Consider the following 12,684-nt stretch of genomic DNA (forward strand, 5'->3'; position numbering starts at 1 on the left):
AAGAATGAATCAATATTAATTAGATGCTATTATTCCCGTAGTGTGAAGGATTGTGAATGTAAAATAATGTGTACACTTGGGAAGTCGACTAACATGGAACAACGACTGTACGGAAGACAAAAGAGTGAGGATCGCAAGGGCAAAAGGGATAATGGCAGAATTCAAATAACATCTGGAGAAGCAAGCAAGTCAGCTACAAGACCAACTGAACATCTTAAGAACATGCATGTCCAGTACAGCTGTTTATGTCTACGAGACTTGAAAAAGACTGATAGAGATAAGATATTGGCATTCGAAATGTATTTCCGCAGAAGGATACTGCATCTAAACTGGACCCAAAGAAGGACCAACATATAAATGAGAAAAAGGTTGCACATAGAAGATGACCTGATGATGCAGGCAGTGATAAGAAGGAAACTGGCACTATTTGGACACATGTGTAGGATGGACAGCAACATGAAACTTAATAGTGTGTTCAGGAACAATGGAAGGAACCATACAAAGAGGTAGACCTAACATAGAATGGCTTGACTACAGAAGAGATTGGTGCGAGAGAGATGTGCAACTAAATGAGCATATTGGCACAAGACAAAGGAAAGTGGAAACAATGAAATGTGCAGTGGACACCTACGGGCACGACCTGCCCATGGCATCGTGATGATTGATAATTGGTTTTTTACCCTTCTATCTGGCAACAAAACTTGACACCTTTTTACGAGGAGTCATGTTTGCATAGACCACAATACCTGCAGTCATAATGCAAACAAAAAACACAACTCTGATAATGTATGCACTGTCCTTGAAGTTGATTGGTCCACACCCGAGACAGCTTTCCTTATAGCCTAGTCTCACATGGGTTGGACCAGATGACGCCAAAAGGCGCACAACTCAAAGACAATGCAAAGACAATTGCATTATGACTGCAGGTATTGTGGTCTATGCAAACATGACTCCTCGTAAAAAAGGTGTCAGTTTTGTTGCTAGATAAAAAGGTTAAAAAAACAATTATCATATTTTTTACTGGCAAATGAGGTAGCAATGGTGTAAATCGTGATGATTGTTCCCATACCTTACAAATGAGTGGTAGCAGCTGTAGGTGCTCCTTCGGAGTGGAGTAGAGGGAGCGCCCAGCGCTCGCCATCAGCCACTTCAGCACTAGAGCCACAGACACAGACCAAATGTGACGAGGCATCATTGATCGATTGAGTGAGTGATAGTAGACACTTGCTTCGGCGCCGTCTCGCCACCACAGGGGCTCATCCCTAGTGCTATGTACGTATGTGTGTTGAACTTCTTTCGCACCGTACGTAGCCAACCGTGCTAATCGGAGGTGTGGGGGAAGGACACGCATAACTAAACACAAAAAGCAGTTAAATTTCGATTTAAAACTTTCGTGACTGCAGGGATTCATCTTCTTGGTTCTTTCGGAAAAGTCACGTAGAAGGGAAGTAATTAAATAATAAAAATAAAACATAATAAAACAACCACTTCTACGGGGAAGTTTTAAGCTTATCTTTTTTCTCTCTCTCTGGCGACTTGTTTTCTCTGCCTGTGTCCTCTTTAGAATGTTCACACTTAAATTCTAACTTAGCAATCTTTGAAATACGTAATCAACCAGGCTATGCGTTAATTGTGTGTTGACCGACCCTCTGTGTTGTATTACATTACATTTCGATATTTTACTAGGTTATTTAATTTTAGTGTGTCTTTCTCCTGATTTTCAGGCTTGCTTGCTGTGCCATCGTACTCGCAGCACCACGTTTTCTTTTGGACCACTCATTGATATGCTAATTTTTTCTAACCCCCCTCCCTCTCTCTGCCTCCGCCCCCCCTCTGTCTATTTAAGGCCACCCCACAGAGACGATCACCCCTCTCTGTCACCTGTGTTGCTCTCGCTATGTATGTATCTTGTGATATCTGTCTGCTAATATGTCTGTCTATAGTTTTCTGGCTAGATATTATGTCGCTATTTCATTATACCTGATGATGATTGCTTGTGTTGCAATCGAAACGTCGTATTCTATTATTTAATTTAATTTATTTTATCTTTAGACGTGACTTAACCGAAAGAACCAAATAATAATAAAACAATTCTCACGACGTTTCGGCCACAACGCAAGCAGCAGTCCTCAGGTGAAAACCAGGTCTGTCGAGGCGACAGCGTCATTCAGATGCTGTCGCCTCGACAGACCTGGTTTTCACCTGAGGACGGCTGCTTGCGTTGTGGCCGAAACGTCGTGAGAATTGTTTTATTATGTTTTATTTTTATAATTTAATTACTTCCCTTCTACGTGACTTTACCGAAAGAACCAAGAAGACAAAAAGCAGTTTGAATAAATGTGTTTTAAATCTAAATTAAAAAATACAAAGCTCCAGTGGCTTCCTACTCGTAGCTCTCGAGTTAAAAGCGAAACGTCGAACAAACGCCTGTAATTTACACCATTGGTAGGATGAGGCTAACGATGAAAAACAAAGATCTCTCAATTTCATTAATCGTATTGTTTAGCTGATTTGACACACTATTTCTAATTTCAGCCATTCATCAAGAGGGTGCCTCCAAGCAAGCAATCAAAACACAATTCTCACTTCATCAAAAATGTTTTGCCTGCTCTCCAGAGGTGGGGGTCTCACCTTCTCAACAGAACAAATGTTCACTTTTTAAATGGTGCCGTTTTACGTATTTTAGCGCACTGCTCATCCTCGTGTTATATTTGGTTCTCACGTTTGAAGTGGAACGATAAATACAGTAGACTCTCGATTATCCACGCTAATGACGGGGAGGACAGCCACAGATAATTAAAAATTGCGGAAAATCCAAAAATATAATATTTTTCCACTGATCTCTTTGCCAAAAACCACTAATAAGTTATGTTTAAGTTAATAAAATTGAGTTTCTTAATTAATAAAATCAAAATTTGTAGGAAAGAATGTATTGATCTTGTTTTATTACAAAAGTCCATACAAAAGCACACCCTCACTTAAAAAGGTTTGAAAAATCCTTTCCTGCTCCCACGCAGAAGACTCTGCCCACTAAGTGGATAGCAGCAGAGGCATGCCAATCAAAATAAATCAAATTCTACCCACCGGTTTAAATATATGCAACTACTGTACTGCAAAAGCGATCACGTGGATTTCGGATTAACCGGAACACATATTTGTTTAGTTCAAGCACGTAACTTGTAATAAACATATTCAAGAATACCAATGTATAACTGTTTTTAGATTATTAATTTGGGCAAAGGAAAAATCCACAAGTTATTAATTTATGTCAAAATCTCAGGTGCCGTGGTTAATCCGCAAAATCGGATAAACCGCACGCGGCTAATCGAGAATCTGCTGTACCTTTCAACAAAACAAAAGCGGCACAGGGGATAATTGGCGAGAGCTGCCTGCCGGGCTCACCCGTCTTGAGCAGCTTGATGGCCTGCACCACCTCGTCAGCCTCCTTGCCCCCGCCGTTCTCCTCCAGCACGTGGTTCGAGATCTCCTCGTCGAGCTCCAGCAGCGGCTTGAGACGCTGCACCACGTTCGCGGCAAACTCGGCGCGCCGCGGCGACAGCGTGTCCACGCCGTTGGGCAGCGCCACGTCCAGCATGAAGATGTTCGTCAGCACGCTGCGCGGCACAGGGGAAGGATCGCGGGGCCGGGTGCAAGAGTTAAACGAATCGCACGTAAGCATCCGACAATGAACCTCTACAACTCAATTTCCACTGAGCAGATTATCACGTGGACTCACGGGCCTCCACCATAAGAATGTGGAATTTATGCCAATGGCTCTAGACTTAACAGAGACGAGCATTACAAAATGCTGACAACATTTTGACATTCATCATTATAAAACAAAAATCTCAACATTACGTGCAACACTTTTACGTGTGTGTGTGTATATAGATAGCTAGTACCTCCCAATGCGCTCGCGTACATTCTTGTACACCTGCGTAAGCATGGGCTCCAGGTAGCCAAGCAGGGCATGGAGGAGGCTGGGTACACGCCACTCCTGCTGTGCCAAGCCGCCCTGCAGCACGTACAGCCGGCTACAACACACAGCCGTGCACCATACGCCTTACCAAACAGCACGTACGGCCCGCCACTTAAACCACGCTTCACGAGCGTGTTCAATACTGCTGGTTACTTTGGACAAGACAACAGTGCACGTATACGGTTATGCAGAAGTGGCCGACCTACAACAAGCATGTTACATCATAGGGGTGGGATTTTTTTTGTTCACTCACACAAGTAGCTATCATCCTAAATCGGAAAAATTGATGCAATTGGATCAGTACAGATACCGTATAAAGTAGGGTGACAATGACCAAGTCAATTGGCCCTTAAATACTTGTTCGATTGAGGCTGTTACTTTACTTTCTATGGCAAGATTCCAGATATAAAAAAACACATAAATCACAATCAATTGTGGCACAAAACTTCCAACGCCTCAAACACACACAAAATAATTTTGCCAAGATGACAAGCCACACACAGATCACAACATTCAAAATAGCTCACACCATTCCTCTCATGGGAACAAACTTTAGTTTCACAAAAGCCATTTTCCACGCATCCCTTTAGCCGATTTCATTAAGCGAATTAAAACTGACACATGGTAAACCCATCCAGTGAACATTTGGCTCAAGCGAGCTGAACTATTCATACGCCACCTTCACCATACCATTCGTGCAGTGGATATGAAATGTGGAACTTGCTACTTTAAAGACTGACGCTCTACTCACAAAATCAGTGAGGTTAACATCCTCCTTATTTATACAGGTAGGAACAACAGTTTCACACTGCCCACCAGGGATTATTTGTCTGTCTGTCTGTCGTGCATAGCCACGCCCTCGATTTGTATTTCATAGAGCGCTTCAGGCGGGCTCAGCACCACGTGACGCGCCGCCCCACGCAGCTTGCGCCGCGTGACACGGATCGCACGAATGCGCTGTCCATCCAAGTTCCTACCTGCCCACTCCGAAGGAACGTGTTTGGTTCTTACCTCGCATCACTGAAGGAGCCTCCTTCACCACTGACAGGGGATTCCATAAGCATTTCAAACAGCCAGTAGATCTTCCTTGGGTCCTGACTCTCCTGCAAGTAGAAAGTCACACTTATTGAAACACTTAAAACAGGCACTTTTTATTTAATATTGTAGTGCGGCTATGTTGGCGAGACCACATGCACGAGATGCCTACACAGGATGTGGAGATGCACGTTCCCCAGTCCATGAAGGTTTCCACGCTGATGTTGGACAGTGCCGTGCGCAAGAGTGGGCAGATGAGTCCCCACATCTTCTCAACCTGAAAACAAATATCATTGTCAGAATGTTGCGCAAACGGACGATTCAGAATAGATTTCGATTTAAAGCTCAGAATAGCTCTCATATCAATCACACGTAGCGTGTTTTTTTTCATGAAATTTCTCACTGCCACTATTTAGAAGCTTCCCACCTTCTCGAATGTCCAATGCTTGGCTCCACGAATGATGCCAGCGATGATCTCTGCCACACAGCGCTGGGCGCTCTCGTGCACGTCAGTGACCAAACGCTCCATGTGCGGCAGGAACACGGGCAGGAACGCATCGTCAAAGTTCCTAAAGAGACCCTGTTGACAAAATTAGAACTGCAATGAAGAAACCAGACTGCATTCTAAATGACAGATTAGGAAAGCAAGCACTTTGAAATTCAACGTACGTACGTATATACACATTTACACGCCCAGGAGCTGCCATGGTCACAAGTCTGCTGACCTTAAAAAGGATGAACCTCCGAGCATTGAACTTGTCCTTTCCTTTTCGGTCCTCTAGGGAGAGCAACGCAATGAACTTCTCCACGAAAGCGGGGTCGATGAAGTGATCGTACACCACCTGCTCAGCCTGGAGGCACAAACAAACATTTGTACAGCTGAATTTGGTTCAAGGTGACGGTCTCTCAACTGAAATAGTATTATTAGTGTACGTAATACGTTTGCAACATGTCAACTTTTCACATTCATAATCAAGTCTTGTATCACCTCTGACATCTCATCTCGGCTGCGGCCCAGCTTGGGTTGCTCGGAGTAGGGCTTGTACACCATCATCTGTCTGCGTAAGGAAAATCATAACAAATGGTCACAAGTTTGTATACATGAAGGCGTTGCCTTTATAGGGGCATTTTTGAACGCTGCATTACGAATGTCATAAGTGTCTCGTTGCCCAAACGAGGGTGGGCAGCACTCATTTCTATTGGCGGTCTTGAGCCAGCGGTGAAAATTCCACATTTTCATTAAAGAAGCAATTCTCTTTATAAAGATTTCCAAAATTGTTTTCCCAAGTAGTGGTACTAATTTTATCTCCCTGGCGAGGTGATGGGCCAAGTCGACTCTCAGCCACTCACAACTTTTCAATTTCGAATCTGGTGACCTAAACATGGACGCCAGTCTGCTGGACAAAAACTTCCTTCCGAGATAAAAGGAAGCCAATGGGGCCATGCACTTTTAAATATAGTTTGAAAGTAACTTCTTTAGAACTGCTGTTTGTGTTTCGTTTGTTGTCCTTCCCCTGCACCTCCAATTAGCACGGTTAGTTATGTACGGTGTGAGAGAAGTTCAACACGCATACAAAACAAAAAAAGCGGACACAAATTTCCAACAACCTTGGCCAGGTGTAGTAGCCCCAGTGAGTCTTCTCAACGAAGACAGTCTCCTCCCACGCTTTCTGGCTTCGAGGAAGCCTCTTGGCGTCGTACTGCACCCAGCGCGTATCCGGCCGCTCCCCGGGCTGCACGTGCGCCGGCTGGCTCGTCCCGCCTGCACACGGACGTGCGCCCGCACGCACACCGCGACCGCCATATTGTTACAACGTGCAAGCGGCACCTGGGTGCAGAATCTGTGCCCGAGCACTCGACGAATGCGGACGTGAGAATCGTTGCTGAGACACGTACTCATGGCGTATGGGTCGATTTCCATTTTCGGATGAAGCCGTTTAAGTTGTTTCATGATGCCGGCCACTGCACATATTGCGAGCTGTGTAAGAGAATTCACACAAAGTCATATATGCGTGTGCATAAATCAGGAAAATATGGAAAACTAACTGCAATAAGACATTCACATTTTGATTGATTGGAATTTTTATTTTGATACTAATTTTGTGGTCATTTAATGAATGCCATTTTGGCAATACATACCTTCCGAATTGCCAGGGAATCATGGTTCAGTTTCTCCACCAAAAACCGCACCCCCCGCACAAGAAAGGGGTGATCGTCCCTTAGCAGCATGGACACCAGACCGACAGCAAACTGCTCGAACTTCCAAGGCCTGTAATAAAAGTGGCAGTAAACCACTCAGGATTACATAAACTGTTTATGACACTGTTTATGAGACATGGTGCACAGTGGTAGTGTAAGAGAAGGACAAATAAAGGACTTACAGATTTCGGTTCTCTGCTACATCGATCAGAGCATTTATCATATTTTCATACATCCTGTGGAGCAAAGGTGGCAATGCAGCATAAGTGAATTATTCACAAAGCATGAGGACTGGCAGATCACCGAATAAGTATTTACCAGATTAAAGCGTTTAAAATGTAAAGCAAAATAATGTCACTGAACTGTTGAGGTCTACGTATAGCTGGTGTCTTACTGAACGGCGTGCTGGTTTCTCTCTTTTAGCCTCTGTACGCCGAGCTGTTTTTCCTCTTCGGTGGGTTGTCTTTCTTTCTCAGTGTGCCGCCACATTCTGGAAGCCACCTCAATGCACTTCTCTGAAACCTAAATGAAAACAAATACAACGACTGCATTTGGGTTTGTACTCATCAAGCTGGATAAAAAATCTATAAAGACAACATGGTTATGTGGTTCGTCACCATCCCGCATGTGATAGAGCAACAAAACCAGATTTCAAAGAGCAGGCCAAAGAAGATGATGTACTAGCAGCTCACGCTATAGTCCAGACCGATGGTCTCGTACTGCCGGTGGATCTTCTCGGCCAGGTCGTCAAAGAGCCGCACGATGGAGGGCTTCTCAAAGGACAGCGTTTGCGACAGGCCCGAAGCCACCAACGCCGGCCACGTGCGGCTGATGCAGTCCCAGTCGTGCAGGTTGGCCAGGCTAGTTGAGCCGTGACCACCAAGCAGACAGTACAGAGCACCCTGGGCGCACACAAAGACATTCACACACACGTAAGACACATGCATAATCCCAAAAACACATACACAAAGGACACACAACAAGAAAAAGACTCCCCTACAGCGTGAATAGACTGTTGGGGCAAGTGCTGTTCGTGAGCACCTATGAAGGCCCGCACAGCACGCAAGCATCACACTCAGCCACCTTTGTCTCCCCATTGCTGATGTTTACACACCGCAAAAATTGCTTACTCCTTACATACTACACCTACGGGAGGCCCAGGACCGGTTCATATTTTCGCCACTGTTATTGGTCATGAGCGGGAATCAAACTCTGTTCGCCAAGTTTGGAGTGCAGCGTGCAAACTACTTTGCCACCGCTCCTCAAAACACATCCACTAAAAACACATTTTACATTCATTTATGCATTTCATTTTCTCAAAAAAAATTCCAAAATGAAAGCTTGAGATGTCACATTTTGTTTGCACCATGGTAACAGCTTAAATCAGATGGGTTAGGTAACTGTCAGTGCCCGTACAAAATTCAAAGCAATTACATATTTGAGTCACTCAAGAAACCAAGGAAAAAAAACTTCAGTTCTTGCGAAAACGTGTTTTGTACAAGTCTGTTTATTTGACAATGCCATTTAATATTAAAGCGTTTAACATTGCATCTGATCTATCACATATACGCTTGACCATTACTTTGTGTCTGTAAGCACTGTGTAGCAGTGCTGGCCAGCTGATGTGTACCTTGAACTGCTGCTGAATGGCTTTGTCATTGTCTGGCCTCAGGTACTCCAGCACGTGTGGTATCAAATCCCGGCAGCAGAAGTTGAATGTGCTAAGCGATGAGAAAAACACCTGCTGTGCCTTACTCCTCACCTGTTACAAATGAAACAATGAATGAAAAACACTGAACTCGTAACATTCACCCGTAACACATTATGAACACATTTAGTCGGTATGTGGTGGCGCACGCCTGTAATCCCGGGTGCCATACCCTGGCTTGCGAGAAGGAGACGGTATGGGAAAATGTGGACTACGCCCATTTCATCTGTACGGAATAGTGTTGCCTGCTCCCACATGTGCTCCGGTTTCTACCGACATGTATGCTCATTTATTGGCCCGAAATCACCTGAATATACAGAGGACCGTAGAGCTGCGGCTATTGTTGGTGCCGGCTCATCGCCTTGGCTGCCTTCAAACTTACCTGTGGTTCCCCGTGCCTCCGAGTCTTTCTCTCTCTCTTTGAGAGCAAGCGTTTACTGTGTGGCGCGTTACATTTTGAATGTATTCTTGAAGAAAGGCTGCAATCGCTATTTTATTGCAACGCCAATCAGAGAGCACTAAACTTGGCTCACACTTCTGACTGACAGTGGCCCATGCAACACGCACCTGGCTGTAAGTGCTGGTCGAAAGCTTCAGCAGGTCCATCAGCACCTCCTTGTGGATGGTCCTGTAGGTGCTGCCTTCCATAGCCAGGCTTCTCAACTAGAAAAATATCAGCAATCTGTCAGCATTAATTATCAAAAACTGGGCAATATATGTTTTACAACGCACAGAGTTATTTTTAATCCCTTCTCAGATCGTTGTAGTTTGTTGCTGTGCATGTCGGCTCTCGTTCAGATGCAATATTTGCCTTCAGGGCATTTTTGTCCATTTGTTACGATAATCTCGCGCCCACCCCCTACCACCCACCTCGTTGAAATCTAATTGTGAAAAATATAATTATCAGCTTGCCTCGTGTTGCAGCATCACGCGGTCGATGAGCAGGGCTCGGATGTGCTGCTTGTGGCCATGGAGCTGGGGCAGCAGGGATACGTGATGCATTATAATCAAACGGTACACAAGAATTTCTCATTGTAAACCATCAGACGTGACCACACAAAAGCCGGGCTGCACCGATATCGTGCCAATACCTTGTCCTCCATGGATTTCTTCACCAGGCTAAAGCTTTTCCATCTGGAGTCAAACTCTGCCTTGTGGGAGCCTTGGAAGAGCAACACCACTCCAAGGATCTGCAGAAAAATGTCATGTGTCGGCACACCAGCGTCGCCGCACGTCACACCCGCAATGTTTTACCACATTCACGGCAAGCGAACACCGGGCGTGGGAACGCTACAGCAATTTGTCAATTACCGTCAATATCAACGCTCACGAAACGTGCGTCGCATCACAAGCGGAGGAAGCAATTCTTGACAATGTATGCAAATTCACAGCACCCAAACAGCAAACTGCCCTTGTGTGCATAAAACCTACCTTAATTATCTGGAACAATGACTTTGTGTCGTCTTCTGAGTTTTCAAGGATGTATTCTAATGATACAAAACAATGACAGATTAAGTGTTCCTGTCACACAGACGGTTCTTCTGTTATATATGCAGTCGTTAAATTGGTTTGACATAGCAAACGACAGATTAAAGATGACCTGACCGATATAGACTGTCCCTTTTCAAGTATTAAAATATAGTATAAGCTTATATGTTGACAATTGGCATGTGTAAAATGTACTTACTTAGAAGATTTCTTGTAACTTTCAGAATAGTTTCTCTGTAGTTTTCTCTGTTCGTGTCTAATGGGGTAAATAGACCACAATGACTTAATGGATAAACAGTGAACAAACAACGTAAACAAATATACATATCCATATGTATATACACAAGTGTGAGTATCAATACATACCACAGTCAACCCCTGTGTAGATTAAAATATCTTCAATTTCTATCAAACTTGGGACTCTGAAAAAGATATACATTAAAAAATTCCACGTACAAAGTGAACAGAAAATTGCCAATGGGTTTACTCTCTTCATAAATCACACACGGCTTGAGTTCAACTGTTCATCATTTTCATTCTCAATGAACGAACGGAAATTAAATACAATGGTTACACTGCAACAAAGAAGCGGCGGTCAGAGTAATGCGTGCAGTAGCGTTGCTCGTACAGGTTGGGAATCTTCTCTCCGACAAGAGGTGGCATGATGCTGCCAGCTCCCATGATGCAGTTCGTCACGATTGACAGACTCTGCTGAACTGTCTCTCTTCAAACACAGAAAGACACGAGCACACCATATGCAACACGTTACATTCAAGCAAAGCATGGCCGACTACTCCGCGTGACCTTGTCCTTAAACTTATATCGTGAAAAACTATTCATGAGCATTTGCACATCGATGCTGGCGGCACCTCGTCATGTCGCTCCCGGTCGTGTAGGACTCCAGTTTCACAAGTTCGGGCCACAGGAAAGTGTCGAGGAGGCTGTGAGTGAGGGCCACCTCGGCAGGCGAGGGCATGTGCCACTTCATGTCCAGATTATGCAGGTTCCCTGGCTTACCCCAGTCCTGTTGGCATATGGTGAGCCGCGTTGATAGAAGAGAGTTGTAATTTATACAGTTGGAAGAAATCATTATTTTTCGCAACAACCACAAATACAGCCCGCATGTGTATTATAAGCTACACATTCCATTGTGATAAACACAATAACTTAAAATACATCCTTACACAGCCAGCTTCCAAATTTACTTAAAAAGTACACTTTTCTTCAGGTCCACTTTTCTGAGGGAAGAGAACGGTGGATGTCCAATGAATAAACTGGTCCTCGTCAAAGTAATGTACAATGTTAATGAGTGGCTTAGAACCCCCACGGGAGATGAGTACCATCCAAAACGTATGCAAGTATGAGAACTTTGACTTTGTCATTACCATATTTTTCGACCGAAGTGTACAACCAAGGCTGTGTATACATGTGTGCGTGTTGTGTTATTGTTAACAAAATATAGTAGAGCCCAACATCAACATTCCCTGCTCGTGGCTGGACGCTCCCTTACTTGGGAAACGCGCAGTGCGCGGCCGCCGTGTTGTGGTACACACACCCTGATAGGAAGGTACTCGGACAGGGGCTGGTTGAAGCTTCCCGGAACGCTGCAGTACTCGGTGGGGTAGATCATGGTGGCTGAGCGCAGCATGTGCTGCAGGAGCTTCCCGGCAAGCGTGTAGCCCTGCTTGTTCTTCAGCCACAGCGTGCGCTTCAGAATGCTCTCCAGCTGCCCACGGTACGGCAGCACTTCGGCACCATTGATGCGCACAATCTGACAACAAATGTCAAACGTAAACTTCGCCGCCACACACAAAAAACGATGAGTGGGTATGGGTTTTACAGCCTTTACAAACGTACAATGCTAGCACCTCTGGAGTGTATGGATTTAAGCCCTAGTTTACTGCTTGTGGTAAAATAATTATCACACAAAGCTATGTTAATGGTCTTAGCCCACAATTATCACTGAATTAACGAAAACATCCTATTTTACACAAATTCGGTAGCAGCTGTAGAGGTAAAGCAACACGAGTGACACTATAAATTATCTATGTAGCCATAGATAATTTATAGTGGACAGATAATGCAACGAGAAGTAATTCTATAATTCCGTGATGCATGTCTACATATTTTATTTTATATTTATCGGGCAGACAGATGCAGCCTACAATTTGTGTGCAAACAGACATTTTAAAAACGCTTGTCGATGAACACATTCGAAAATAATTACACACTTGAACTCTTATTCTTGGTTCTTTCGGTAAAGTCACGTAGAATG

General features: G+C 44.3%; 1 protein-coding gene across 2 annotated transcripts in view; it reads right to left on the reverse strand.

The window, feature by feature from the left end:
* The window catches only part of PSME4 (proteasome activator subunit 4), a 31,282-nt gene that overhangs the window by 7,332 nt on the left and 11,266 nt on the right, over positions 1–12,684 (reverse strand). For both annotated transcript variants that reach the window (XM_078858204.1, XM_078858203.1), the window contains 24 exons: positions 11,965–12,180; positions 11,279–11,433; positions 11,038–11,133; positions 10,776–10,831; positions 10,609–10,665; positions 10,353–10,408; positions 10,013–10,111; positions 9,834–9,896; positions 9,489–9,584; positions 8,844–8,975; positions 7,906–8,115; positions 7,608–7,735; positions 7,396–7,449; positions 7,154–7,283; positions 6,911–6,992; positions 6,623–6,776; positions 6,003–6,072; positions 5,740–5,865; positions 5,442–5,594; positions 5,187–5,291; positions 4,991–5,082; positions 3,903–4,034; positions 3,403–3,614; positions 1,070–1,155 (listed from right to left, as the gene is read on the reverse strand). In XM_078858204.1, the coding sequence (XP_078714330.1) occupies positions 1,070–1,155; positions 3,403–3,614; positions 3,903–4,034; positions 4,991–5,082; positions 5,187–5,291; positions 5,442–5,594; positions 5,740–5,865; positions 6,003–6,072; positions 6,623–6,776; positions 6,911–6,992; positions 7,154–7,283; positions 7,396–7,449; positions 7,608–7,735; positions 7,906–8,115; positions 8,844–8,975; positions 9,489–9,584; positions 9,834–9,896; positions 10,013–10,111; positions 10,353–10,408; positions 10,609–10,665; positions 10,776–10,831; positions 11,038–11,133; positions 11,279–11,433; positions 11,965–12,180 (2,760 nt within the window). The remainder of the gene's footprint in view (positions 1–1,069; positions 1,156–3,402; positions 3,615–3,902; positions 4,035–4,990; positions 5,083–5,186; positions 5,292–5,441; positions 5,595–5,739; positions 5,866–6,002; positions 6,073–6,622; positions 6,777–6,910; positions 6,993–7,153; positions 7,284–7,395; positions 7,450–7,607; positions 7,736–7,905; positions 8,116–8,843; positions 8,976–9,488; positions 9,585–9,833; positions 9,897–10,012; positions 10,112–10,352; positions 10,409–10,608; positions 10,666–10,775; positions 10,832–11,037; positions 11,134–11,278; positions 11,434–11,964; positions 12,181–12,684) is intronic.

The sequence above is a fragment of the Lampetra fluviatilis genome, chromosome 7 (assembly GCF_964198595.1).
Source record: "Lampetra fluviatilis chromosome 7, kcLamFluv1.1, whole genome shotgun sequence".
Lineage (NCBI taxonomy): Eukaryota > Metazoa > Chordata > Hyperoartia > Petromyzontiformes > Petromyzontidae > Lampetra > Lampetra fluviatilis.